Source organism: Nelusetta ayraudi, unplaced genomic scaffold (genome assembly GCF_046127955.1).
Source record: "Nelusetta ayraudi isolate G7.1 ecotype Tasmania unplaced genomic scaffold, CSIRO-AGI_Nayr_v1 ptg000003l, whole genome shotgun sequence".
Classification (NCBI taxonomy): Eukaryota; Metazoa; Chordata; class Actinopteri; order Tetraodontiformes; family Monacanthidae; genus Nelusetta; species Nelusetta ayraudi.
Window position 1 is genome coordinate 736,730 of NW_027466053.1, and position 24,315 is coordinate 761,044.

General features: G+C 45.1%; 1 protein-coding gene across 4 annotated transcripts in view; it reads right to left on the bottom strand.

Moving 5' to 3' along the window:
• The window catches only part of LOC142888602 (dynein axonemal heavy chain 11), a 37,072-nt gene extending 17,936 nt beyond the window's left edge, over positions 1-19,136 (bottom strand). For all 4 annotated transcript variants that reach the window (XM_076027100.1, XM_076027091.1, XM_076027074.1 and 1 more), the window contains exons 1-52: positions 18,861-19,136; positions 17,968-18,108; positions 17,559-17,752; positions 17,255-17,447; positions 17,022-17,121; positions 16,687-16,898; positions 16,300-16,521; positions 16,044-16,211; positions 15,394-15,510; positions 15,183-15,320; positions 14,975-15,096; positions 14,699-14,894; positions 14,327-14,431; positions 13,787-14,182; positions 13,182-13,517; positions 12,856-13,110; positions 12,605-12,774; positions 12,301-12,523; positions 11,931-12,047; positions 11,740-11,826; positions 11,490-11,648; positions 11,173-11,256; positions 10,881-11,039; positions 10,653-10,775; positions 10,444-10,566; positions 9,659-9,883; positions 9,335-9,426; positions 9,129-9,255; positions 8,840-8,992; positions 8,515-8,748; positions 7,497-7,628; positions 7,230-7,390; positions 6,987-7,143; positions 6,749-6,894; positions 6,068-6,184; positions 5,851-5,989; positions 5,631-5,723; positions 5,361-5,555; positions 5,194-5,271; positions 4,849-4,981; positions 4,605-4,732; positions 4,153-4,301; positions 3,924-4,074; positions 3,699-3,830; positions 3,038-3,211; positions 2,244-2,448; positions 1,825-1,990; positions 1,609-1,711; positions 948-1,187; positions 705-866; positions 422-615; positions 158-320 (exon numbers count right to left, since the gene is read on the bottom strand). In XM_076027100.1, coding sequence (XP_075883215.1) covers positions 158-320; positions 422-615; positions 705-866; positions 948-1,187; positions 1,609-1,711; positions 1,825-1,990; positions 2,244-2,448; positions 3,038-3,211; positions 3,699-3,830; positions 3,924-4,074; positions 4,153-4,301; positions 4,605-4,732; positions 4,849-4,981; positions 5,194-5,271; positions 5,361-5,555; positions 5,631-5,723; positions 5,851-5,989; positions 6,068-6,184; positions 6,749-6,894; positions 6,987-7,143; positions 7,230-7,390; positions 7,497-7,628; positions 8,515-8,748; positions 8,840-8,992; positions 9,129-9,255; positions 9,335-9,426; positions 9,659-9,883; positions 10,444-10,566; positions 10,653-10,775; positions 10,881-11,039; positions 11,173-11,256; positions 11,490-11,648; positions 11,740-11,826; positions 11,931-12,047; positions 12,301-12,523; positions 12,605-12,774; positions 12,856-13,110; positions 13,182-13,517; positions 13,787-14,182; positions 14,327-14,431; positions 14,699-14,894; positions 14,975-15,096; positions 15,183-15,320; positions 15,394-15,510; positions 16,044-16,211; positions 16,300-16,521; positions 16,687-16,898; positions 17,022-17,121; positions 17,255-17,447; positions 17,559-17,752; positions 17,968-18,108; positions 18,861-19,076 — 8,505 coding nt within the window. In that variant the 5' untranslated portion in view covers positions 19,077-19,136. The remainder of the gene's footprint in view (positions 1-157; positions 321-421; positions 616-704; positions 867-947; positions 1,188-1,608; positions 1,712-1,824; positions 1,991-2,243; positions 2,449-3,037; positions 3,212-3,698; positions 3,831-3,923; positions 4,075-4,152; positions 4,302-4,604; positions 4,733-4,848; positions 4,982-5,193; positions 5,272-5,360; positions 5,556-5,630; positions 5,724-5,850; positions 5,990-6,067; positions 6,185-6,748; positions 6,895-6,986; positions 7,144-7,229; positions 7,391-7,496; positions 7,629-8,514; positions 8,749-8,839; positions 8,993-9,128; positions 9,256-9,334; positions 9,427-9,658; positions 9,884-10,443; positions 10,567-10,652; positions 10,776-10,880; positions 11,040-11,172; positions 11,257-11,489; positions 11,649-11,739; positions 11,827-11,930; positions 12,048-12,300; positions 12,524-12,604; positions 12,775-12,855; positions 13,111-13,181; positions 13,518-13,786; positions 14,183-14,326; positions 14,432-14,698; positions 14,895-14,974; positions 15,097-15,182; positions 15,321-15,393; positions 15,511-16,043; positions 16,212-16,299; positions 16,522-16,686; positions 16,899-17,021; positions 17,122-17,254; positions 17,448-17,558; positions 17,753-17,967; positions 18,109-18,860) is intronic.
• Between the last annotated feature and the right edge of the window lie 5,179 nt (positions 19,137-24,315).

A 24,315-nucleotide genomic window follows, 5' to 3' on the forward strand; every position in this document is an offset into this window, starting at 1 on the left:
ATCTGACAATTTCCAGTGTCACAGTAAAACAGGCGTCAATATCCATAATATCAATATGCACGAAACAAGATAAATCGCATTGATTTTTTCCCCCTCGATTCAGAAAACACATTTTTCTGAGGTGTGACTGCGCCACTCCGACTTCTTGTGTTTTTACCTTGAGGTCCTGGATGCTGTAACCTTTACTCAGGGTGATCTGAAACACCTCCACTGATGCCATGTAGGCAGCCAGACGAGTCAGGCTCTGCTTCCCGCTGCCGCCGACCCCGACCAGCAACCCGTGACCTCCAGGAGTCTCCAGGATGCGGCTGATTCGACAACTTGCAATAACAGGTGGCGGGTTAAAAGTTTTATTTTGAGGAGGAAATGCAAAAAGAAAAAGAGAAAACAGCCAAAATGATTTGTTATTTCAAACACTTACACGTGTTGCATTGCATCTTCAAACAGCACCAGATTCATGGCTGCGTTGAGCTCATTGTAGCTCTCAAGGGCATCGGTGAGGATGGACCTGAGCAAAGTCCAGTCGCTGACAGCAGCGTAGAGCGCTTCCTCACCCGGCTGGGCAAAGTGGCAATATAGGAGGGGCTGTTTCATCACCTCTCTGTCCTTCAGATCCTGGAAGAGGATCGAAATGGTTGGGTCGGCGTTCATCGTGGAGGGAAGACCACGGCTGTTTACACTGTTTATTAAAATGTGCATTGCACCTCAAAGCATTCATGCGCAGTCTCCATCTGGAGCTTCCGGAAGAGCTGCATGTCCGTGACATCGACCAGCCTGTCTGAGTAGACTCTGCAGGACTCGTGGAGCCACAGCAGTGCCAGGTCACAGCTCTCGCCCAAAGTCTGAGGCTCAGCAAAGAGGATGCCCTGCAAAGCACACCATACATTGTTAATAGTGTTTTTATATTTTATCTGGAAACAAATGGAAAGTTTTCGTCCTGATCTAACCTGGAAAATGTTGGACAGATCTCGCAGGTTGAATGTGTAGTGAAACTTGACGGCTGTGGGCAGGAAGCCGTGAGCCAGCTTGTGGTGCAGGCTGATGGCGGCCTGAACCACAGCGGCAGCACTTCTCTGAACCGCCGCGCTGAAGATCTGCTGCTTCAGGTGACCGTCGAGGATCTGGCCGAAGATGGACTTCTGAGCCGCGGATGAAGGAAAGTTCACGGCAAACACAGAGAAATGTCTCTGCGCCAGGGAAAAGGGCACAGAAGAGTGCGAAATTGACGTTTTTGGAAGAAAAAAAACCCTGTATAAATATTTTTGCGTTAATTTTTAATGAGAAATTGTTTTAATGCACGTTGCAGGCTACAGCACAATGGCTGTGATTTATTTATTAACTGACGTCATTTCTTTTTGAGATCGCTTCAAATCAGTAAATATCTTTTCAACAAAGTACCAGTGAAATTATTATATGGTCATCAATCAACCCATTCAACATTTTGTAATGAAACCTTTCAGTGCTTGAAATGAACAAACCCTTGATTGTGCACATAATGCAAAGAATGACTTAAACAATCAATGGCGTAGATTGCATTGTTGTGTTAAAACACTGGGGAACTTCCAGCTCTTTATTATTTCAGCTTGAAACCTTGCACTCCATAGATACCTGCAGTCTGGGGTTGATATTGAAGCTTCCAGCGGTCGGATTCATGCAGGCAACATACTGCGTATTGTGGATTTCTTTCAAGCTCAGTTTCTGCCGGTCATACCTGGAGGCGGCAAAAAGAGAGAGAGAGAGAGAGAGAGAGAAAAAAAAAAGTGTTTTTTTTTCATGCTTTTTTCGTCGGTAGACTGCAAGTAATGAACTAGTGGCTCCTCTCACCAGTGCCCGTAATCGAGATGCTGCCGTATGAGCGTGTGAGGTTGCACCGTGCCATAAATGTCAACGGCAGGCATGTTCATATCATCTATAAAGTAGATCATTCTCCTGTTGCCTACAGGGGAGTAGCTCCTGCCAGTTCTCCTCTCTAATGATCGCTCCAGAACCCCTACGAGAAAGGAAGCAAACGGATTGAAAAGGCAAAACAGTGACTTAAATCACATTTCACCCGGAGGACAGGAGTGCTGCATGCCACATCATGTCGGTTAAAAAAAAAAAAGAAAAAAAGAAAGAAGAATAAAACAGACAGACTACGCCGAGACCCCGCAGTTTAGTTCACCCAGCATCACCAGTAGAGGGTGCTAGAGTTTACTTGATGTGCCTTGACCGTCCCACGCACCAATCAAAAGCCGCACTCTTACCCTGCAGCATGAGGGAGTTGGTGTAGTAGTTGAAGGGCACTTTGGTAGTCATGCAACTCTCTGGGAGACAATCTAACTTGTTCCTGACAAGTGCAGTTTTTCCCACTCCAGCGTTCCCCGCCAGCATCACGGGCTGCCTCCTCTCCAGCAACAAGTCCATGAAGTAGCGAAGACACGCCGTCTCCGCCGTGTGCACCACAACAGCCTGCAATCACGGGAGCAGCAGGAAAACAGAGGACCGAAACACACATAGTTATTACGGCTTTCTTTTGAGTGTGATTTATTGACAGACATGTGCTCAGTGAATTGTGCGTGATTTATAATTTCTTGTATTTCCCCAGTGCGCCGCAACCATTCTGTCATAATAGCATCATTTGCTCAGAACAAAACCCTGCTAATTACAGCCCAGCGAGAGCCTCTGGAGCATTCACAGCTGTACACAGGGAGCATAAAGAAAGACAATAGAGCGTGGGTGACGGCTCGGGCCTTGTTGCTCGAGGCTTCACCCACACACAGTCTGGCATGGGGTGTCGTAGACGGCAATCAGACACAGTGGAAAGCCTATCATCCACTGCAGCACCCCTGCCATAACCTCATAAAAGTGACTTCACCCCCTCTTATTATGTTCACTGAAGCAGACATACATTTTAAATATGCCCGTATTGTTCATTGCTGGTTATTTGTCCTAAAGTTGGCTACTTTGTGCCGCTGCGTGTGATTATTAGCCAAACTGCCTTGGAAAATTTGCACAAAAGGCTCCGGCCTGTCAACCTCAGAGCCTCGCGTGTTCTCACTTGCAGCGGCGCTTGAGGCTCCATTTCAAAGGGGGGCACGAGATCACTCCAGGGCAGGAACTTCCTGCTCTGAGGCTCCAGGTAATAGTCGAACACGGTACCCTGAGCTGGTAGCTTCACCGTCTTCATCTCTTTGGTCCACCACTGACTGAACTCCAGCCGGTAATCACAGAGCTGGGGAAAGAAAAGAAAGAAAGAAAGAAAGATGATTGGAGTTACAATATCATGAATTATTTCATGTCACCGCCAACAGACAACCCAGCCATTAGCAAGTGATTGACAGCGAGGTTCATCCTACTCCTGGTCGTCCTCCCAACAAAAGGCATCAGCGTCGCACCTCAGACATATATTTACTCTTGTTTGACAGAAGAACAAAGACTCGCCCAGGAGTGAGTGAGGTGCTAACTAAGTGGACTATTAGCAGGAATATCGACAAGGTATCCAATGGCAGCGTCTGTCACTTCTGCTGCCCCGGAATGCAAGTTAAATCATTTCTGTCCAAAGTGTTTTTTGCTTTTCTTTTTTGTTGGATAAAGACACAAAAAACATCAAGCACCCTAACAATAAATAATTAATTTAATGCTGCACAATCACAATGCCAGATGCACTGTCGAACGCAGGCAAAACTTTGTTTCATCTTATTTGCAACTACAGCACATACCTGATCTTGATGCAGAGCGCCGCCAAAGGCCCAGATACAGGCGAAGGTGAAGTAGGTCTCATAGAGCTCACGCGGTGCGTCTGATGGAATGTTTTCTGCCGTCAAAAGGCAGTCGAGCAAAGCGCAGAGGGTCTAAACAGGAAGAGGAACAAAGCCGTGGTGATTTGCTGAGATACTAGACTAATAAGTAAATGGAGGGTGGGTGTTTTTTTTTTTATTTGGTACCTGCACCATAGAGTTTTCGGGTATAGGAACGATGGTCTTGAAAGTGTTCCTCATTTGCTCCACACAACGCGGGACATACTTTTCAAACAGTATGGTGAGGTGAGCCCGTTCCGTCTGGTGCTCTCTTTGGTCAATCCAGCTTGCAACGTACCTGGCCAAGACGAAAACCTGAATCACTGAGAGGCACTTCAGTTCCTGATACTCTGCAACTGCAAAGTGTGTGACTCACGGGTTCCAGCCCAGATCCTGCTGGTTGATATAAAGAATTCCAGCTCTGGACACAGTTGCAGGGGTGGCTGTCTGAAGGTGGCTGATTTCAAACACCAGCCTCATGGAGGAGGTGAGAGGCACGCGTTCATTACTGGCCAGAGTCAGGACCTGGGAAGTGTGAAGTAGCATTCGTGAAGTTTCCAAATTGAAGCATTTAAAATATTCAGACAGGGCGAGTCAGATGGCAGGAAAACACCCTCATACATCAGCAGATTTGACAGGCTTTCTTTGAAATATTTCAGCATAATTTGGCGGCATTAAATCATCACGCTGGAGAAGCAAGCTCGAGCGCTCACACCCCCAGGAGGCGCTGGCTGGAGGCTACAGGAAGCAACTTCTTTTTCCATTCGTGTACCACCTCAGGCTGTTAGGTGCCGCACAAGAGCACATGAGTGAGCGGGAGGGAGGCACCTTGTTGTCATCCATCACTGTGTTGAGTGATTCGATCCACATCGGATCAATGTCTCCGTCCAGCACAATCCACTTAGGTCCTGCGTGGGAGACGTTGGCTTGTTCCCTCATCAGCGAGGAAAACAAACCTGGTGCAGGGATTCAAGGGGACAAACAGGTGAGATTGCAAAGAAGACGGTTCCTCACGCAATTCCACTGACTTGGTGCCTGTTGGTGTCCTTCTAAGGCAGCTGCTTCTAGTTACCATCTTTCCACTCTCGAGTTGTGGGATGGATGAAGCCAAACAGTTCATCTCTGTCCACTGCCTTGGGATTGAGGTCATTCCACACCGGCTTCCTCTTTAGGTTTACATAGGTTTTGTGCAGAACTCTCAATACCTGTTATAAAAATATCAATAAGTTAAGTTTAGTTTATTTCAAATAATCAGTGATGTATTTACTTATTACATAAAAATAAAATGTCAAAAACAAGGAAAAATAACAACTCTTATTGAGATGATTTTACATACATTACAATTTTAATATAAAAAGTTTCAGATCAATCCAGCTTCCACTACAATAGAAATAGAAAAATAGAAAAAAGATCCGACCTGGCTTTTCCCAGTTCCTGCCCCTCCAAGAACAAAGACAGAGTGACGCACTGCCATGAGTTCCTCCAGCTGCACCACCTGACAGTAGAAATGTTGAGTAAAAGAAAGTTGCCATCAGTCCTTGAAGCAATTCTCCAAGTTGTCCCGTTGCCTGTGTGACGTCAAACCTTGAGGATGAACGTCTCCTCGGGCTGCAGCCGGAGCTCCGCCGTGGTTTTCCGAACAGCCTTCTCAAATTCACAGTCCCTCTCTCTCTCCACCTCCAGGCCTGGGAACAGATCTCCCAGCAGGCCGAGGAATATGGTCACGTCCTCTGTGACAATCTTGGGCATGTTGAAATCCCTCAGCGCACGCATCAGCACCTGGAGAGCACACAATTCACTTTGAGACCTTTCCAGAAACATCATCTCTGGAGGCGGAGGAATGAAAAGACGGACCTGGTCCTCCGGTCGGCCTCTGTCTCTTCGCCTCAGTGTCCCGGCGACGACCAGAACGGACTTGACGGCACGTAAACCCCAGTCGTAGTGATCCTGGTGAAGGAAGGACAGAGATTTGAGATGTGCATCAAAACCTACTGTTAAATATTTCATACAAGAGCTGCACACGTGATTACATGTGTTCAAACATTGCTGCAGTCCTGCAGAAAGTATTCCTCACCTGGCGGGACAGCTGCTCTTTACAGAGAGAATACAAGGTGGTAAACTTCTTGGCCAGATGTTTAGCACAGCGGAAGCCCTCGGCAACAAGCATGATCTCACATATGAGCTCTGTGTCGGGCACCACCATGGCACAAGGTCTGATGCAGGAGACAAAAGGGTGAATGTAAGGCTGAGTTTCACGCTGGGTTGAATGAGGCACAGCTGCGGCGTCCCACCTGAAGAGAGCCTTGAGGTTCTCGGGAAGCTCGGTCCTGCCTGCGTAGCCGGGGTTCATGGTGATGAAGATCCCCACAGAGGGCTTCAAGGCGATGCTCTTATCCAAGAACAGGAATCTGGAGGAGGAGAAAGAGACTTATTCCTTTTCCAGATTCATGTTTCTGGTGCAGTAATGCTAATTATGGCTTTTCTTAGTCAAACAGGTCATTGGGCTCAACTCACTAGAAGAACTGGAGATTTCTGCTCCCTGCTGGTTGAAATTTTACCACCTATGACTTTTTTTTTTAAATAAGCCACATCTTGTCTTAATGCTATATGCAAATATAATATGTAAGAGTACAATTTCACCCGACTAACCCCCACAATTTCATCTATATTTTTTAAATGATATATGCAGTAAAAACTAATAAACCTAAGCCTACTGCATTATTATAAACACAATAAAAAAAACATCAACATAACATGAAGTTCTTGATGACTTTATCTTCTCTTTCTCTCATGCTCTCTCTTAACATCCCTACCACCATAGGACTGGTGCACCAGATTTTCACCAGTCTTCCAAACATTTACTTGAACACCAAGTGACTCTCAGCTGTGGGTAAATTCCTGTCAACACACTTTTCCTTCAAAAGAGTCATCCAGTTTCAACTGATGTCCTCGCTCTGGATGCTGCAGCTCACCTTTTCTTTTTAGAGCGTAGAGCATCATGTATGGTTTTGACCTGCACTGCCACAACTGACAGAACATCCACTGCGATCCTGTTGAACTCGTCAAAGCAGCCCCATGCGCCCGTCTGGGCGAGGCCCTTGTAGATGTTTCCGATCGACTGGGGGAGAGAATGCGGATTTTGTGCTTTAAGAGCTATTTTCTGCTGAAAGATGCATCAAAAGAAAAACACGCAGCATCGAGATTTCACACCTTGTAGTCCATCTGCTCAGAACAGTTGAATATGTACACCATGACGCCCAGGGCTCTGCCCAGATCTTTAGTGGTCTCAGTCTTCCCAGTGCCCGCAGGGCCCGCCGGGGCTCCACTCATGGTTAAGTGCAGCGACTGAGTCAGGGTGATGTAGCACCTACAAAAAAAGTGGGAAAAAACATCAACAAATATAGAAAATTTGATGAAACGTTACAAACACAGACAGCTGTGTCAATGCACTACCGGTCTGTTAGGGGAGTGATGACAAGACGCGGTGTATTTCCAAGATACTCGTACGAGTAACGGAACTGAGCATCGCAGATGTTGACGTGGCAGTGATCTTGCTGTTCGTTCCAACAGTGGCGAAGCTGGGAAAGCCACTGGAAAGCTTGAGAAGAGGTAACCTGCGGAAATGAAATTGTCAAAGATGTCAGGTGCTGCAGAGAAGACGATTAAATATCAAGCAGCATCCATTCACGTGGAGGAAGAACCAACTGCTGTCCTTGTTACCTTCTGGGCGATGAGACTGGCCACGATGTCTCGAGCATGGACATCGATAGTGCACACAGTCATGATCTTCTGCCTGTTGCCTGAGCTCAGTTCTCCCAGCAGCAGGCCAATCAGGGAGTTAAGCTGAGAAATCTGAAGTGATAGAAAAACGTTTTACACAACTCAGCGACAACAACTCAATTTAATCAACGGCTTCACAACACATTAAGCAAGGACACTTTGACAAATATGTAGAAAAACACTAATCAAGTCCCGTTGCCTTGTAGACAATCCAACGGCGTGGTGTTTTCTTGAGAAAAGAAATAGAAACATCGCCGACGGCAGACGGACATTTGTCACTGGTGCTGAACGTCAGCGGATCCAATCAGGGCATCACAGTCCAGGAGAGACGGATTATTCTAACGGCGACCAAGGACACGCTAACCGTGAGTGGCGTTGATGAAGCTGACAAGAATGACAAGTCATCTGGGAGTTTAGCTCGCGACGAGGCTATGCTCAGGCGTCTGACTGACTCTGATGTGATTAGGCTGCTGCTAGAGGAGGAAAAAAAACATGTCCATCGTACTTAGTGGATGGTGCCTCGATCGTAGACGACGCAATAAGATGAGAAACTTTGAACTTCTTGTTAAAAGTTACCTTTGCAGTTATCTGCATATGTAGGTCTTTATGGTGTAGTGGAAGGAAAAAAAAAATCACAATTGATCTTTAGTAGCAGGTTTTTTTTTTCGAAATTGAGGTTTTTCTGATGTAAATATAATTTTCGTAATATAAATTTCATCTAGTGGTTTGTGGAGAGCTTATTTTTTTAGTTTAGTTTTCAACTTCAAAAGACAAGATACTTAAAAGTTATATATGCCTGTCATTTTAAATTCCTGCTGACAAACGTTAGGATAAAAATGGTACTGTAACCTCAGCGGGAGGGGGGGGGGGGGTACCAACTGTTTGTCGTGTTCTCCCTCATTCTGCCCATCAAGCTGCACGTTATTCCAGGCAAGGAGCTCAGGTGAGGAAAACGTACCTGCTTCTTGTTGTAGTCCTTCAGCGCAGACTCCAAACCCTCCTCCAGCCTCCTGAACACCAGCTCCATGTCGTTGTTCCACCAGACCTGAGATCCGGTGAGGGCCACTTGGGCGGGGAAGTCGAGGATCCACTGCTCTCGGGGACGGTCTTCGTGCGCACACACGGCCTCAGACAGGTGGCCTCTCACGCATTCCTTCATCGACTCCTCCAGATGAGTGAGCCACACTTCCACCTGGTGTGAAGACAGTCCACCATCAGTAATGTTAGTATAAAAAAGAAAAAAAAGAAACAAACATTACTTTTGTTTTGCCGCATAACCTTACCGGCCCCTGACAGCGACATTGGGCCAGGAAGGGGACGTATTCCCTCTCCTTACTGTACATTCCCACTGCACCTTTAGGATTATCCAACTCTTCACTATTGGAAAAGTCAAGATCTGACATGTTGTCAAATAATTTTGATAGATGGACAGCAACCTGTGAAAGAAACGATATAACAACGTTATGATTATTTCAACCAAATTATACAGTTGTAAGGTTTTACCAATGCATAGGTTCTCTTAGAAAAAAAAATAGTGGGGATGGAAAAACGGTTGTATTTTTCAGCATATACCTCTTTGGGACGATTCCCTTTTGAGAGGATGTCCAACAGGTCGGCTGAGGAAATAAAGAAGAAGCGTGGAAATTCCATTCTCTTTGTCTCCAGGTAGTCAGCAAGCGCTTTCTCACACAGCGCCAACCTTTAAAAAAAAAGCTTGGCAATGTTAGCGAGAGCACATCAAGTTTGAAAACCGGGGCACAACGGAGTGAAAATAGAACCTTTCCTGAAGATCCTCCAACTTCTTAAGTAGATGAGGTTTGTTGGTGGCTTGAATGACATTTTTGGTCTTGGCACTGTCAAACATCAACTCCTGTGAGGAAAAAAATCAGGCCAGTTCATAACCGTATCTGTAATCTCACAAACAGGTTGTGTACTGCAAAAACAAAGCAGCGCAGGGAAGGAATGATCATTTGGACAATGAGACCATTAGTCAATCGCAAGTTAGGCATTTATTTTAATAGGCTAAGTTAAAATTAGCACTGAGCTGAGTACCATGTCAGGAAGATTTGAACTCCATGGGTGAGACTTAAAAAGAGACAAACCTGAAATTCTGAGTCGATGGCCTGGAATCTGTTTGCGTCCCCAGGGAGCTGCTGGCGAAGGTCGTCGCACCCTTTGAAGATGCTCTCCAGGTAGGCCCACGTCCTTTGGACCTCCATCCAGGTCAGCAGAACAGAGTCAGCCACGGTCAGCTGTTTCTGCAGTTCCACCACCCGGACCAGGAAGTGATGTACGTGCTTGCTCTGGAAGATGCCCTGGAGCTGAACCTTGAGGAGAAGACCACAGTGATGCGAGCACAATATGAACATTTAACTGGAAAAGACAGCATTCTGTAAGTGATGAACGTCATTTATTTGCAGCCTAAATCTCCTCTCATTCTCTGCTTAAACTCTGCGCATGTTAGGGCCTCATCGGGACGGCGTGCAATAAAATGTGGGGGAGAGGCACGGTCCGTCTACACAAAAATAGGGGCACTAAAGAGGCAACACTTCTAATTGCTGCCTATAACCCCCCCTCCAATTCATCTGGTGTCAGTGTGCAGAGGCTGCCATGGTGCAACAATGCCCCATGTCTGAGAGCAGCTATAAATCTAAAGGCTCAATAGAGACCTCTTTACTCTCAGATGTGCAGTTAGACAGTCAGACAGGGCGGCCCCTCTTTGCACTCTCATCACTATTTCAGCACTTAACTATGAGTGCTTTTTGCGTTTTCTTCTTCTTGAGAACTACTTCCAGCGGTGCAGTCGCGGCAACGTCTTAAAAAAAAAAAAAAAAAAAACTGAAAAAGAAACAAAATGAGGAGGATAGTGAATAATTTGGATATTTACCTGATGATCCTCCAGGATTTCAATGAGCTGCTCGTTGGACTTCAGCAGCAGCACAGAGGTCTGATAGTGCCTCTCGTATGACAGCTCCATTGACTCCCACGTTTTGCTTATTTGCGTCACAACCTAATAACGAACACAATCACTTTCAACAATGAGGGAATTTTTTGCCTGTTTTGGGGCTAAATTGTGATGTTTGGAACATTTACAACCTTCTCTATGGCCATTTCTTTGACCGCCTTATCCACGATGCTGCGGACTTCGTCTTCCAGCAAATGCAGCTTCAGGGCCAGAAGGTCTTCCAGGGTGGTGTTGTCGTTCACAGCGAAGTCCATCTGTTTAAAAAATAAGTAAATAAATAAATAAATAAATAAATGAATAAAAAGTCTCACCCATGAGTGGAGTCTCATCTATTTCTAGGAGCTTGGCCGCTACGCTACCTGCGTCACGCCGACCAGCTGCACCCAGTGGCGCTCGCGTATCGCCGTGTTCTGCAGCTGGGTCACGGCCCTCAGCGACGTCAACAGGTTCTTCACGTAAAGGTCCAGCCCGCAATACACGTCCCAGGCGCGGGCCTCCTTGTCCAGCTTCCGGATGTCCTACACAAAACAGAAATGCGAGCAAAAACATAATGAGTTATTAAGGGGCATCTGTTCGAGGCAGCAGTGGTGCGTGACAGCGGGACAGCAGGAGAGACGCGCTGGTGTGATGAAGCGCTGCTGGTGACCTCACCTTGGCAAAGCTCCTCAATTCGGCATCCATCTGGTCCACGTTTATCCGCCTCCATTTGGTCATTGTCCAGTCCTCCACGCGGCTCTGTGCGAATAAAGAACTCGCGGAGGTCAATGGGCTGAGGACGTTTAATGAGGACATTTAGAGGCCACAGGGCATTCAAGGAATCAATGGCAATGGTCTCCGAGAGGCGAGTTCTGGTCAAGCTATTGAGTTATTGGACGGCGGCGCTCGGGGGTGAAGAGCGGAAACGTTTTAATCTCTGCCCAGAAATGTGACATTCTCAGCGTTTTTTTTTAAACACCAGGACCTTTTACCTGCATGAGAGCAACAATATCCCACAATTCCTTGAGGACCACGATGTCTCTCCTGCAGAGTTTGATATCTCTGTAGTCGGGGACGGTTACGTCAAACAGCTTGGTGCACTCCTGCAGCTCGATGAGCTCCTTCTCCGTGTCTCGGATCGCTTTTTCAGCCTGGAAGACATTGCATGCCGAGCGCTTGCCACTTTGTATCGTTCAGAGTGCTTATTCCAATCCTAGAATTGCACGGTGGATGAAAGCCTACCGTGTCCAGGCTGATGTAGGGGTGCACCGAGCTGTAATTGTAGGGCGCGGTTGCTCTGAACATCTCCCTGAATTTGTTTTGTTTCACCTGAAAAAAGATAACACAATCAGACACGGTGCACAGTAAACACAGGAAGCGACAACGTGTTGAATATGGCAGTGCTCTATAAACTACGATGCTGTGAAGTGCACCTCAAACGCCATGCATCGTCTTCGGAGAACCATCACTTCCGCATTCTGCATGGACGCAACCTTATGCCTCACTTGTGACACCAGTTTCTTGGCTGCATTCCATTTCTCAGGAAGTTCCTATGGAACAAATAATTTAGAGTTGACAGTAATTAATTTGTAGGTATCATTATTTATTGATAGATCGATTGATCGATAGATAGATAGATAGAAAGAAAGACACTTTAATGATCCTCAAGAAATGTTGTTTATCAGCTGAACAATCAATTATCTCCAAGTCAATCAATAAACAATCAATAAAAACAGACATTACGCTAAATAAAACAGATTTGCCAATAAAACAGGACCAAAGCGCCGAGACGAAGACTCGTACCTCCAGCTGAGAGTAAACCTGCTCTGGAATGGTGACCCCATACTGCTCCAGAAGAGCATTTATATCTCTCAGGGGCTCAAACATCTTGTCCGTGGCTGCCTGTCTGTTCCGGATGGCCAAGAGGTGCCTCATCACCTCCACCAGGCCCTCGTGGAACCCTGGGGCCACGGGCTGTTCGAGCCCCTCCACGGTGGCTTGAACGAACCCCTCAAGCTCATCAAGACTGAATGAAAAGCACAAAGTGACAGCGAGTGACCTTATCATCTGATTTTCTGAATAGCAGCCATGCAGTGACCAGATTTACCTGTTGGTGACGTGTGTCAGGAGGTGTTCTTTAAAGAGCCAGCTCCACTTCTTCAAGACGTTGAGGAGACTTGCTTTGAAGACCTTGGTGTCGACCCGGAACCATCCATTGAACACTTTGAAATCCTCCAGCTTACAAATTTCAACATACAGACCTTCAAAATAATCGATCTGTCAAACAGAAATTGGCATTAATGTGTTGCTGTGCTATAAAAAGGAAAAATGTTTGTTTTTGTTTTTTAAATGCCATGCCTGCTCTTTGAAGTTCTGTATTGAAGGTGGGCTCTCAGGAAGCAGGTCTGCTGCACAGGCCTCCGTCTCCTCGGCTGTGAGGACACGTCCGTACGAGAGGAACTGCCCGAGAACCTTCGTTCTGTTGTCCAGCCACAGGTGCTCATAGCATTCAAACCTCTCTTGGTAGGTTTTTGCTTTCTCAAGGACATTCTCCACTCGATCCATTATTTCCTGCCTCAGGTCCGACAAATCCATCATGTCATCCACTACGTCCTGGTGGATAGAGAATGTTAGAAAAACCTTTTGCAGGAAAGTATGATTGATTTTAAAATCTGCATCAGTACCTGGTAGCTCTCCGTGTCCAGATCGGCGGCCACCCGCTTCACGTGCACAGAGGTCTTGAAAATGTCTGCGAGGAGGCCTTCCACCAGCTCGTACAGGCCGTCGCCGGCATCGCGCTCCAGCGAGGGCTGGAAGACCATCCCTGAGCTGCTGCTGAGCACCAGCCGAGTCTCAAACAGAGGGGCCTGGTTTGGCCACGACTCCATGTTGTCGGCAAAGAACTGGAGGGAGTGGCTGATGTAGCTGAAGAGTCCCTCCACCACCATCTCGTCCACGTACTCAAGGTAGGAGCGCCATGAGTGTGAGGTGGGATCAGCATTAAACAGTGCCAAATTCTCCTGATGAAATGGCAAAAGAGCAGAGAAGACGGCGTGAGTGGGAATCACCTCATAATTAATGCATGAATTCATGATATCTCATGCCAGAAATCACGCCAGAATTCATTATAATTAATGCATTCCTTTTAAATATACACACTTTCACTTTTAGTGAGAAAAAAAGAAAATACTAATAAAAATTCAATAGTCAGATATATGTCTTTATAGGCATCGTCTTAATGGTGGGATCTAAAGGCAGTGCTGAATCAATAGTGTTTGATCAATTTCACCTGCACCAGCTTGTGGATCAACTCTCCATCTTTCTTCATGGAGCTGAACTTCCTGTGGACGCGATCCTGTCTGTCGTCCAGCTGTATAAGGGAGCTTTTTTTGTTGTCCCTTCTGCAAAACATGGCCTGTTTGGCCCATGTCTTCATGGTGGACTGAATGGCTTCACACTTTTCCTTGGCTGCGCCAACCCGGCAGGCGAGGTTTTGAACCTGATCTTTGGCGGCGCCAATGAAGCTCCAGCAGTCTGGATCCTGCCACGTGAGGACAGACTCTGCTCTCGACAGCTGAAGGTCAACTAAGGTCAGCTCAGCTCTGATGAGAGGAAGCTCCACCTCGAGCACGGTCTGCTTTACCTGGTTGTACCACTGAGCCATGAGCTGCAGGCTGCTCAAGTACTGCAGAGAAGGAAGACAAAACGTATATATTACCAAGGGCACAGCGGCACGTTGAAAATGAATATGCACAAATTCATGTTGCTCGCTTGAAACGGGTTTGGATCACAGCGAGCGAGCTCAGTGTGAAGCACGTCACCGTCTTACCCTTGTGAACATGAAACGCTTTTCAAACACAGTGGCTGCAGCCGCGGGGATCTCCATTTGATGCTGGCTCTGAATGTACTTCACATCTTTTAAGACTTCAGTCAGCTGAGGCATGAAAGGAAACGGTGATTAACTCTGATATACAGAGTCACAGCGGGGCGGCGATAAAATTAATTGTATCAACTAACAGAAACCCTCGGAGAATATAACAAATCAGATGAAATAATTGCGATGAATAGCTGAGCCCACAGCCAGGATGATTGCCTTTATGCATGTTCAATCATATTGCAGTGGGAAATAAAAACAAAACAAACTCTGCCGTGTCTCAACAATGGGTAAATATCGGGACTGTGCAAACAATGTGTTAATCACGTTTGGATTGAAGTTGACGGAGATCAGGCCTGATGACGTGTTTCTGGTGAGCAGGGGTTGCTGCAGGTTGATCAGGCACACGTGTTCCAAATCGTTGCACCATTTGGAGTAAACGTCCTTTTCGTATTTGTCCAGAAGACTCAGCATCTCTGTGTACATGTCGTACTCCTTCGACATATCTCCAACTCTTGCAGGCCTGAAAAAAATGATATACTTGTCATTTATCTTTAAGCATCAACCCATTTATCAATTTCCTCAAAACCATAAAATTTGTACATGGAGATGTCCAGCAGCAGCCTGATCCTTTCCCACGGTGTTTGGATGCGCTCTCTGAGCATTCTTGCCCACTTCAAAGCTCCAGACGTGGGAGCCATATTTTTGCACAACCCGCTTTCCATCTACACAGGAATAGGAAAAGAAATCTTGTGTGATACGTATTGCGTTCTGAATATTTGCAGCTCATATTAAATGTCTCTTTCCAGACCTGAGTGAGCTGCTTTCTGAGGAGGTTTTTACACGTCTCCAGCTCTTCTCTGAATTGCTGCTGCAGCAGAAAGAAGTTGTGGCTGAAGATCTGTCCAATTTGTTTTCTCTCAAGGAAGGGCCCGATGATAGTTAGCAGCTGGCGGGAAGGAAAAAAAATAAAGTCTTCTACTAAATACAACACCACATTTGCATGATGTCATCTGACTCACTTTAAATACTGATTCCAATCCAGAGCAATCCTTGAAGGCCAAGCAGAGAAGGTTGGCAAAGCGATGCTCAAAGTCCACCATCCTGACTTTAAACTCCTTATAGTCGTTCTCAAAATCCTGTTGAAAGATCAACAATTCAAAATAGTAATGGGGAAAATCTGACGGACACAAGTGGGAAGTTTCTTGATTCAACTTGTGCTATAAATTGCAGTATAAATATTAGACCGGTGCATCATAAAACCAGCCAACAGTTTGGGGGGAATCGACAGCCGCAGCACAGATCACGTGTCATTGAGAGTGACTTGTCAATAACAAGGTGGTCATGCACTGAATATTTTGTTCAGGATACACTTGCATAATATTGGGGCATGACTAATGCCACTGGGGAGCAGTTTAATTCTATGTAAGGCCCAAAAACATTGCGCCAAATTAAAGAGGAACATGAATATTTATCATAGAAATGCAGAGCAGTTTAACCTTTCCATTGGATTAAGATGTAATCATTTTACATATGGAAACCAGCTGAGGCTTGAGGCACTTTGTGAGGGCAGAAGGACGGGAGGCTCCACCCACATTTCTTAAACCTTGCATAATATATTGAACGTTTCCATTAGCTTTAGCAACATTAATACTAATGAAACATGTTTCACCTGAGTGTCTATGTCGAGCGCGTTGTTGTCACTGTGTTGCAGTGCTTGGCAGTGGTTAATGAACTCACTGTACATTTGAGCTGCTTGCTCACAGTACAGTTTTCCTTTAAGTCCACCAAATTCCAGTTTTTCCATCCTCTGAATGTCCAGCATAATCCCAAACAAATCCTGTAAAGATATGTTGTAAATTCAAACCAAAAAATGACAAGAACTGCAGGAAAATGTATAGGGAACAAAAAAAAAAGTACAATCCCACCTCCAGCTGCAGCATACGACTGAGGAACTGGTTGAAACGTGCAAAAATCATGGCAGATGGGAAATCCCAGGGTGCATGTTTCACATGATTGGCCAACCTCTCCCTCTGGGTCTGGTAACTGTCTCTGAAACATCTAAAGACCTGTATTACCATTCTAACCATTTGCAGGCTTTCCTCTGGGTCCTCCCTGAACATATGATCTGCAGAGAGGTACGTAGATGCCTAAAATGGAAAAGATTTTTTCAACTGTTGAATTTTTTAGGTAGAAAGCCAACAGTATTCATATTATTAAGAAATAACAGATGGATATTACTGATTATATCAGCTATTCAAGATGCCTCCGTCAACTGATGCATTCACATACATTATATTTATGAGAAATCTTACTTGTTCAATGAGAAGGTTGCCCATTTCCTGCAGCAACACAACAATGCGTGCTGGCCTTTGATAGGATTTGCAGTTGGTCCAGAGTAGAAAAACAGTGTGAATCAATGCTGGGAGGAATGTTTCAAAGAGAGGAAAGGCTTGCTTTTCCAAATGAGACAGCTGTGCATGGAGTGGTTGCAAATGGACATCAATATCCTGGGCTTCTCGGAGCGCTTTGGATAAAGAGTAAAAACATTTTTAACTAAAACAATAAAAACAGATGGATGGAAAGGTTCCGGTGATGCTGTGCTGATTCTCAATGAATTCATCAGAATGCTTCCTTTTGCTAATCGTACCATCGAGCACGTTCTCGATCAGAATCTTGATCGCTGGATGATAGCTGCTATCCATCATCTCCAGCATTTCGGTCATCTTCTGGACAATTGGACTCTGAAGCTAAAGGGAGAAACGGCACTCACTTAATGCGTATGGGACACGAATGCAAACACAGAGGGTGAAATGTCAGCAGGCAAAAAAAAAAGGAGATAAAATATATTCACTTAAGATCAGAAGGAGAGGGGGTGTTTACCTGAAGATAAATGTGCTTTATATTGCTGGCCCTGGAAGACCAAAACTTCAGCTCTGCACTGGGGCCTGGATGCCAGTCGGCCTTCGGCATCTGATCTGATGAATCCTCCTTTAAGATTTTTTGGATCAGATTGGTCCAGTTGATGACCTGTGTCTCTATGGCATGGGCGAGATTCCTGTCATATGTGTTATACCTGTGCATGAAATTACAGATAGAGACTGAGGGTCAGTTCTTCATAATTGATCAACACGCCAAAGCTTAAAAAGCCCAAAGTGTGCCTTCTTTCTTTCTTTCCTACTCTTACATTTTTAAGGAACTGTAAGAATTTTCAATCCAGTCTGTCACGGTTGGGATGGGAAGGACCGTTTCCCCCAAGACCTGCCCTTGCACGACTGTCATCTTGCTGCACATCCTTTCTGTGTGTTGAATTATGTCTTCAGACATAAGATTTGGCCACATGAGATGGTTTTGATGGTTTGACAACAGTGGGGCACATAGCTGGAGGAGATGCAAAGTATAATAATAATTACAATGATAACAATAATAATAATAACAATAACAATAATAATAATAATAATAATAATAATAATAATAATAATAATAATAATAATAATAATAACAAACATGTTTCAGGCCCTAATCAATATTGATACATCGAGAAATCACTTTTTTAAAGGACCAATATATGATGAAGAGTAAAGGGTAGGATTTACCTGCTTCACTGTATTTGACAGCTGCTCTAGCGGTGATGAAGACAGGAGGCCGAACAGCAGAAGCTCCCTGTAGTTTTCAGCACTCACTGGGACAGCTGTCCTTTTCAGGACGTAGATTCTCTTGTGGGCATCCGACTCAACCTTGATTTGAGACGGTAAGATGAGGTGAGACATTTTGGAAGCGTGCATCGGCTATAGCTCCCAACTGTCCCTTAAAATGCAGAATTCTCGCATATTAGACAATGACATGGTGCGTCCTGTTTTGAATCGATACGGGACGGGGTTTGTCCTGAATTTCTGAGTTGTCTGAATTGAACGTGAATTTATTCTCGATGCAAACTCACGTTAGTTTCCATAGAGTTCCATAGAGTTTGCGTTCAGAAACATAATCTATGTAGCTGCAGTCAATACTATTGTGCAGCCCATTCACAGACACTGCCTACTGTGTTGCACAGAGTAGGCCATGAATCAGGATTGCTTGCTCTTTTCAGCTTTATTTATTTAATTCCTTTGTAAAAGCCATCCATCCTGCAACACTTGTGTAAAAACATGTTCAATTAAAAACATTCAAAACAATTTAAACATTCAGCTTATTTCTATTGTCTATTGGTCACAAAGCAGTTCAAACTATGTGAACCATATACTTTTTTGAAACCCTGTTTTAAGTTATGATTTACCACTACTGGGAGCCACTGGCCTGTGATGGCCATGGTCCCGAACACTGTGGGAGGGAGGCCTCCTTTATTTTTCTGAATGAAATTTGGCAACACTGACGTCAGCCACAGGAGTGACCTAACTGGCGCTCGAATAGTGACGTCACACAGGCGGCTGGGGTCGCAAAGTGCTAGCTTGATGTTACCACAGAAAAAGAAGAAAAAGTCAAAAAAACGAACCTCATTCGAAACTAGCAGACAACCTTTGTTTGAGAGCCAGAAAAATATGACGGCGCCCTTTTCGAAGAAGACGTGCACGAGCGCCAGGAAGTCGTCGCTGGCAGAGCTTTTCTCCCACGTCCGCGGCTGCAGACGTAATAGTCCGCAAACTTTCTCCTCGACGAACTTCATCCGGACGTCCTCCGCCACGGAGGCCGCGCTCTCGTCGTCCGACATGCCGCCTCAGTAGCTCAGCGCCACCCTTCTGGATAGTGCATGAAAAAATAATCTAACAGTAACAATGAAAGAAAAAAAACAAAAAACAAAAAAACACTTACGTTAAGTTTTAATGTAACTGCATGTGGCTATCCTGTCTGCTAACACGTAGAGAAGCTGTGTTTACCAACGCGGAGGCGGGCCAGCGTTCCGTTACCTATAGCAACGGCTACTGTCCTCAATCACTGCCAGCTGACGGCCGCCACCGCTGCTGCTGAGATATGTTCCAATTAAAGTTTGTTCAATTAACCACACTGAGGCATGAGTGGAGAGTGTTTTATGCCAGTTGAACGACGGGGGATTCTGGAAACAGTTTGTTTTTTTGTCCATAGCCTGTATGGGGTAAAAAAAAAAAAATCTTTAAAACTTATTTTCCAAACAAATGTCTATTTTGCTTTAATTTGTTGGACAAAAGTACAACAACAGAAATATTCCATTTAAATTTGAACACTAGTAACGTATAAATAATGTAATCTGGTGTGTTTCCACATCCCCATTTGTATTTATGTCCATTGCATTGGCCTTTAAAATGCTTTATGCTTTAAGATTAAATGTTGATACTTTTTTCATTGTTGTCAAGTTATAGAAAGCACCAAAACTAACTTGTGACCTGCATTATCATTTTTTTTTTTTTTTGTGTGTAGCACTTTTGTGTAATTAAAGCATTTGGAAGCTTTGTTCTTAAATGTGGGGGTCCAGGCTCGATGTATCTTAACAAACATGGCTTTACAGTCTATTTTGTGTTATTTATTTATCCGACTGGCTGACTCATGTTAACAGATGGTACATGTGAATCTTGCAGTTTAACAAACTAATATCCACACTGAGGTCTTCAGTGTGAATATGTTTGCTTGAATGTTCCACTTAATGTCGTATCTACTGTATGTAGTGTCATTTTTAAACATTCAAAAGGTCCAAACCTGCGGACCCATTTTTTTTATGACACTCAATACCCTTTTGTGTCAGGACTGGAGGATTGTATGGGCTGGAGTACAAAAGACTGTGGTTAAATTGACGCAATATATTCCTGTAGTGAGCGTAAGCGTGAGCGTGTGTGTGTGTGTGAGTGACTACCTTGACTGTTGTCTTAGCAGCAGAGGGGTGTACCCAGAAACCTTCCATTTAAAAGACACTTTACGACATCCAGTTACACAGCATTCCGGGGGTCTGTCTGCCTTCAATAAATCACTAATAATCCTGAGGAGTGTAGCTCAAGGACTTGAAAGGCAGCAAAGTGTTCCTTCTTTTCCATTAGTGAATTGTCTCAAAATTAAGTTATTTTGGGGGGGGGGGGGGGGGTTAAAGGAATGATGAACATCCCGCCTCAAGTGTTACATTTCCATTTCATAAGCATCTTGGGAAAAGAAGTGGGGCACTGCGCTCAGGTTTGCAGGTGGCACTACCGTTTTGGAACTCGCTCACAAGACCAACCATATGGGAAGAAATTGCCTGCCTGTTGCTAAGGCGCTAATAACAAGGTGGAGGCGACGCATTCAAGCAATCAAGATGAACATGCCTCCCGATGTAATCCATAGGCTCGCTTTGCTCTGGAAACAGCACAGATGTTAACATGGTTGAGATGAGAAGATGCAAAAGACCATAAAACCTTGAGAGTCTCACAGTCGTTGCAACTGACAATAGGATAGAAAACAAAAAGACAAATAGGCTCATATTTTTTTCATGCCAGTGCAAGGCATCCAGGCACCAGTGATAAGGCATTAGTCTCAACATTATTAAAAAATATATACAAAAAATACACATGGCGTGGTTCTTTTTAAACTTTTTTTTTTCTGTTAATGTTGACCCAACAGGAACCTTCTGAAACGCACTCACACTCAAATGGAGTGGAGAGCTGTACCACGTCTCTTTCAATCAGCACCATCCACGACGGCCTGTAGAGGGCAGTGGCTTTTCTCTTTTGACAGTTCCTTGTGTAGATAGATAGATAGATAGATAGATAGATAGATAGATAGATAGATAGATAGATAATCGCGAACCTTGCAGCGCACATCGTGCATGATCCATTGCGACCTTTAAATGGTCACAAACGGATCACATTGACCAAACCATGATGACCCCCCACCTCTCCATCTGGTTCTCTCATGGCGGAATCGATAAATTATTCTCATTTGGTGGGGGAATAAAAGGTGAAAGCGTGTTAGGTTTTTTTGTTTGTTTGTTTGTTTGTTTTGCCCCCCCCCCCCAACTTTCCTTTTCGGATTGCGCAAATTAGGCGGCAAGACTCAAGTCGCCTGAATCGGCGCGGGACGCGCGGCAACGCGGATGTTTGTTGGCTTTATCACTCAAACTCCGAGCCAATAATGCCAAACCTCTGGGGGTTTTATGTAAGCCCTCGACCGAACAAATTTGTTAGCCCACACCCGAGGGCATCTGGTGATGGATACGCTGTCCTGGGGGAGCACTGTGCGTGCGTGCGTGCGTGCGTGCGCGGCCGCGCGTGTTTGGTGGGAGAAACGGTGCAACAGCCGGCCGCTTGTCTTCAGAGGCTTGTTTTAAATGCCGCTCGGCTCCAAGACAAAGGCTTTAAGGGCGCCCATTACCTAACAATTGTTGTACAATACCCATTGTATGCTTTAGTTCACTCACACATGCCTATTAGAGCATATGTCATGCACTGGGCTTGAGGATTAGCCCGTCGGTTTAAGTGGAGATGCTGTAAAAATTGCAAATCAAGAGAGAATCTCTAATTATTATTATTTTTGTCATAGATAAATAAATAAATAAATGATTGAATAAATGCTGTGGTGGCGTTAAATGGCATATCCAGGGCTGGCTGTGTTGAGGAAGCTGGTTCGGGCCCTGGCGGATCTGGCTGCTCTCCCCTGAGGACAAGCAGGCCACTTGTGTAAAAGGGGCTGGTTTATCCCACTTAATCAGCATCCTGAGAGACTGGCACTGCCCCCACGGCCATAATGCCTGGGGTCACCGTGGGCTCCTGCAAATGAAGTGAAGCCTCGCCAGACAATGACGCCGTCAATCAGCCTTAACCTGAGCCCGTCCCTTTACTCCTCATATAGTGTACTTGCGCAGTCATTCACTTCATAAATGCAAAACGATCCCATCCGTGTTGTGACTAACGCGGGGCAAGGAGCGCATCCCTGGATGATTCGCCGCACAGTTCTCTTTATGGCGCCAGGTATAATAAAGGGCAAATATTAGGTGGCCTCAGTGTAGCGCTATTAAATACTTAAATACCTGCTGCGACGAGGTCAACAAATGGAATCCCTTTAAACTCACTTTAGATAAAGAGCTGATTCGGTTTGCTTCCGTTGACAGGATGAATCTCTTGCTATCCAAACGGTACCGAATATCCATTTTTGCCACAATTAACAAGGTAGTGAAGACACAGGTAAACACTTCCTCCACTGAGCGGCGGCTCTTCGGCTTCGTTTGGGCCATAATTTGTACTTGTTTGGATGACGGATACAGTCAGTGGTTTGGGGCTTGCAGCAGAGACATCCCAGGGGAAACTGTCAGCCTCGCGCCATTATAAATGACAGAGTGCGGTGAGCCGCCCGGGCTCTTTCTCAATGCGCGGGCCCTCCTCGGGGGCCCGCCGTTGCGTTTGCAGATCGCGTGGCCCTTTTGATTTCCTAATCCCAGCACGGAGGCGCGGAATACAAGCTCTCCATGAGATATTCCATGCACAGTCTGTGATTTATGCTCTTGTGGTGCAAGGCTCAGTGGTGAGAGGATTGCAGGTGTTAAGCAACCTCGGTAAAAAAAAAAACAACTTTTAATATGCACACCTTGTGGTCTCCGGCAGGGGCCAACGCAAGGATTACTGCCACTCAGTTGGGGGGAAGGTGGGTCAATAAATGTTTAAAATTCATCCGAGGCGTTCAGCGTGACAGCTATTATACAAACATCCATGCATGTTTTTTCTCCCCCCCCCCCCCGCCCCTCTCCATCAGCTGTACTGTATGCAGGACAGAGTAGATTATCAAACGCTGTTGATTGTGACTGTTTTTTGTTTGTTGTCAATGATATTTGTGAAATGTCATTATCAAAGCAGCAAAGATGCAAACTGGAACCTCGCAGAAAACAGGATGTTTATTAAATTACGTCTATTCTGCATGTGAAAATGTGAAATGCACCTGCAGCAACTTACAGCCGCCGCTTGTATTGGCTATTTACCACATTGTTGACTGTGTAGTTAATTCCCATTAGAATGTAAAGAGGTTGACCTTTGGTCACAGTAAAACACCCGGCATTTAGCCTGGAGTCCACATCGACCACTGTGCAGCTGCAGCATCAACTTAATTATTTACACAGAAAAACAGGGAGTTAAAACCAGGTATGGTTTAAATTAAATGATATTTATTCAACAGTAATAGAAGCCTCTATGAATTAAAGCAATACATCTGTTAATTTACAAACGCATACACACATATACATATTTACATCTAAATTCATATATATGTATCTAATGCCGTTGCGTGCTTTGTTCACTTCACTGAGCTACACTGAGTGGAAAGGTTTCATCTGAAGCTACAGCTTGTTTAGCCACCATCCCTACAAAACCTAAAAGCTCACAATAGAGCAACAAAAAGCTGATAAGTGACAATTAAGAATCATTTAAAAAATGAAAAAACTCAAATGTGTTGAAGCATGTGCAGTTTCTTGAAAATGAATACATAGTATAAGAAGCATGAATCACTCACTGCGTCCACTGAGGCAGCGATGACTCCACTGTAGCCCATTTTCCTTTTCTGGGCCGTAACACTGACTAGACGAGAGAAACAGATGTAGCTCACGATTAAATGCAATGACATTAATTGCGCAGTATCTCCTCATCCAAAAAAAAAAAAAGAATAAAAAAAAATTCCATTCACATTTATTTCATTCTTTTACAGCCAGCGAGTCAGAGTTTGCCGTTACACGTCGCAGACAACTTCTGGTGAACTAACAACCTCGCAGCCTCGCTTAATAACAGTGATCTGTGTTAATCACCCTTCCTCCCTCTTCCGCTTTTCATACTTCGCCAGAGGGACGACTGGAAACTTCAGCGACTTATTTGACTGCTGCTGCGGTGTCTTCTGGCGGCCGCGTTAGGCCTCACCCTACAACACACACGAACACAAACACAAACACAAACACACACACACGGTGCAGGGGTCAGAAGGGCCTTTCAGCCTCGAAGCCGAGCGCGCCCTGGAAGTTGAGCGACCTTTTCAAC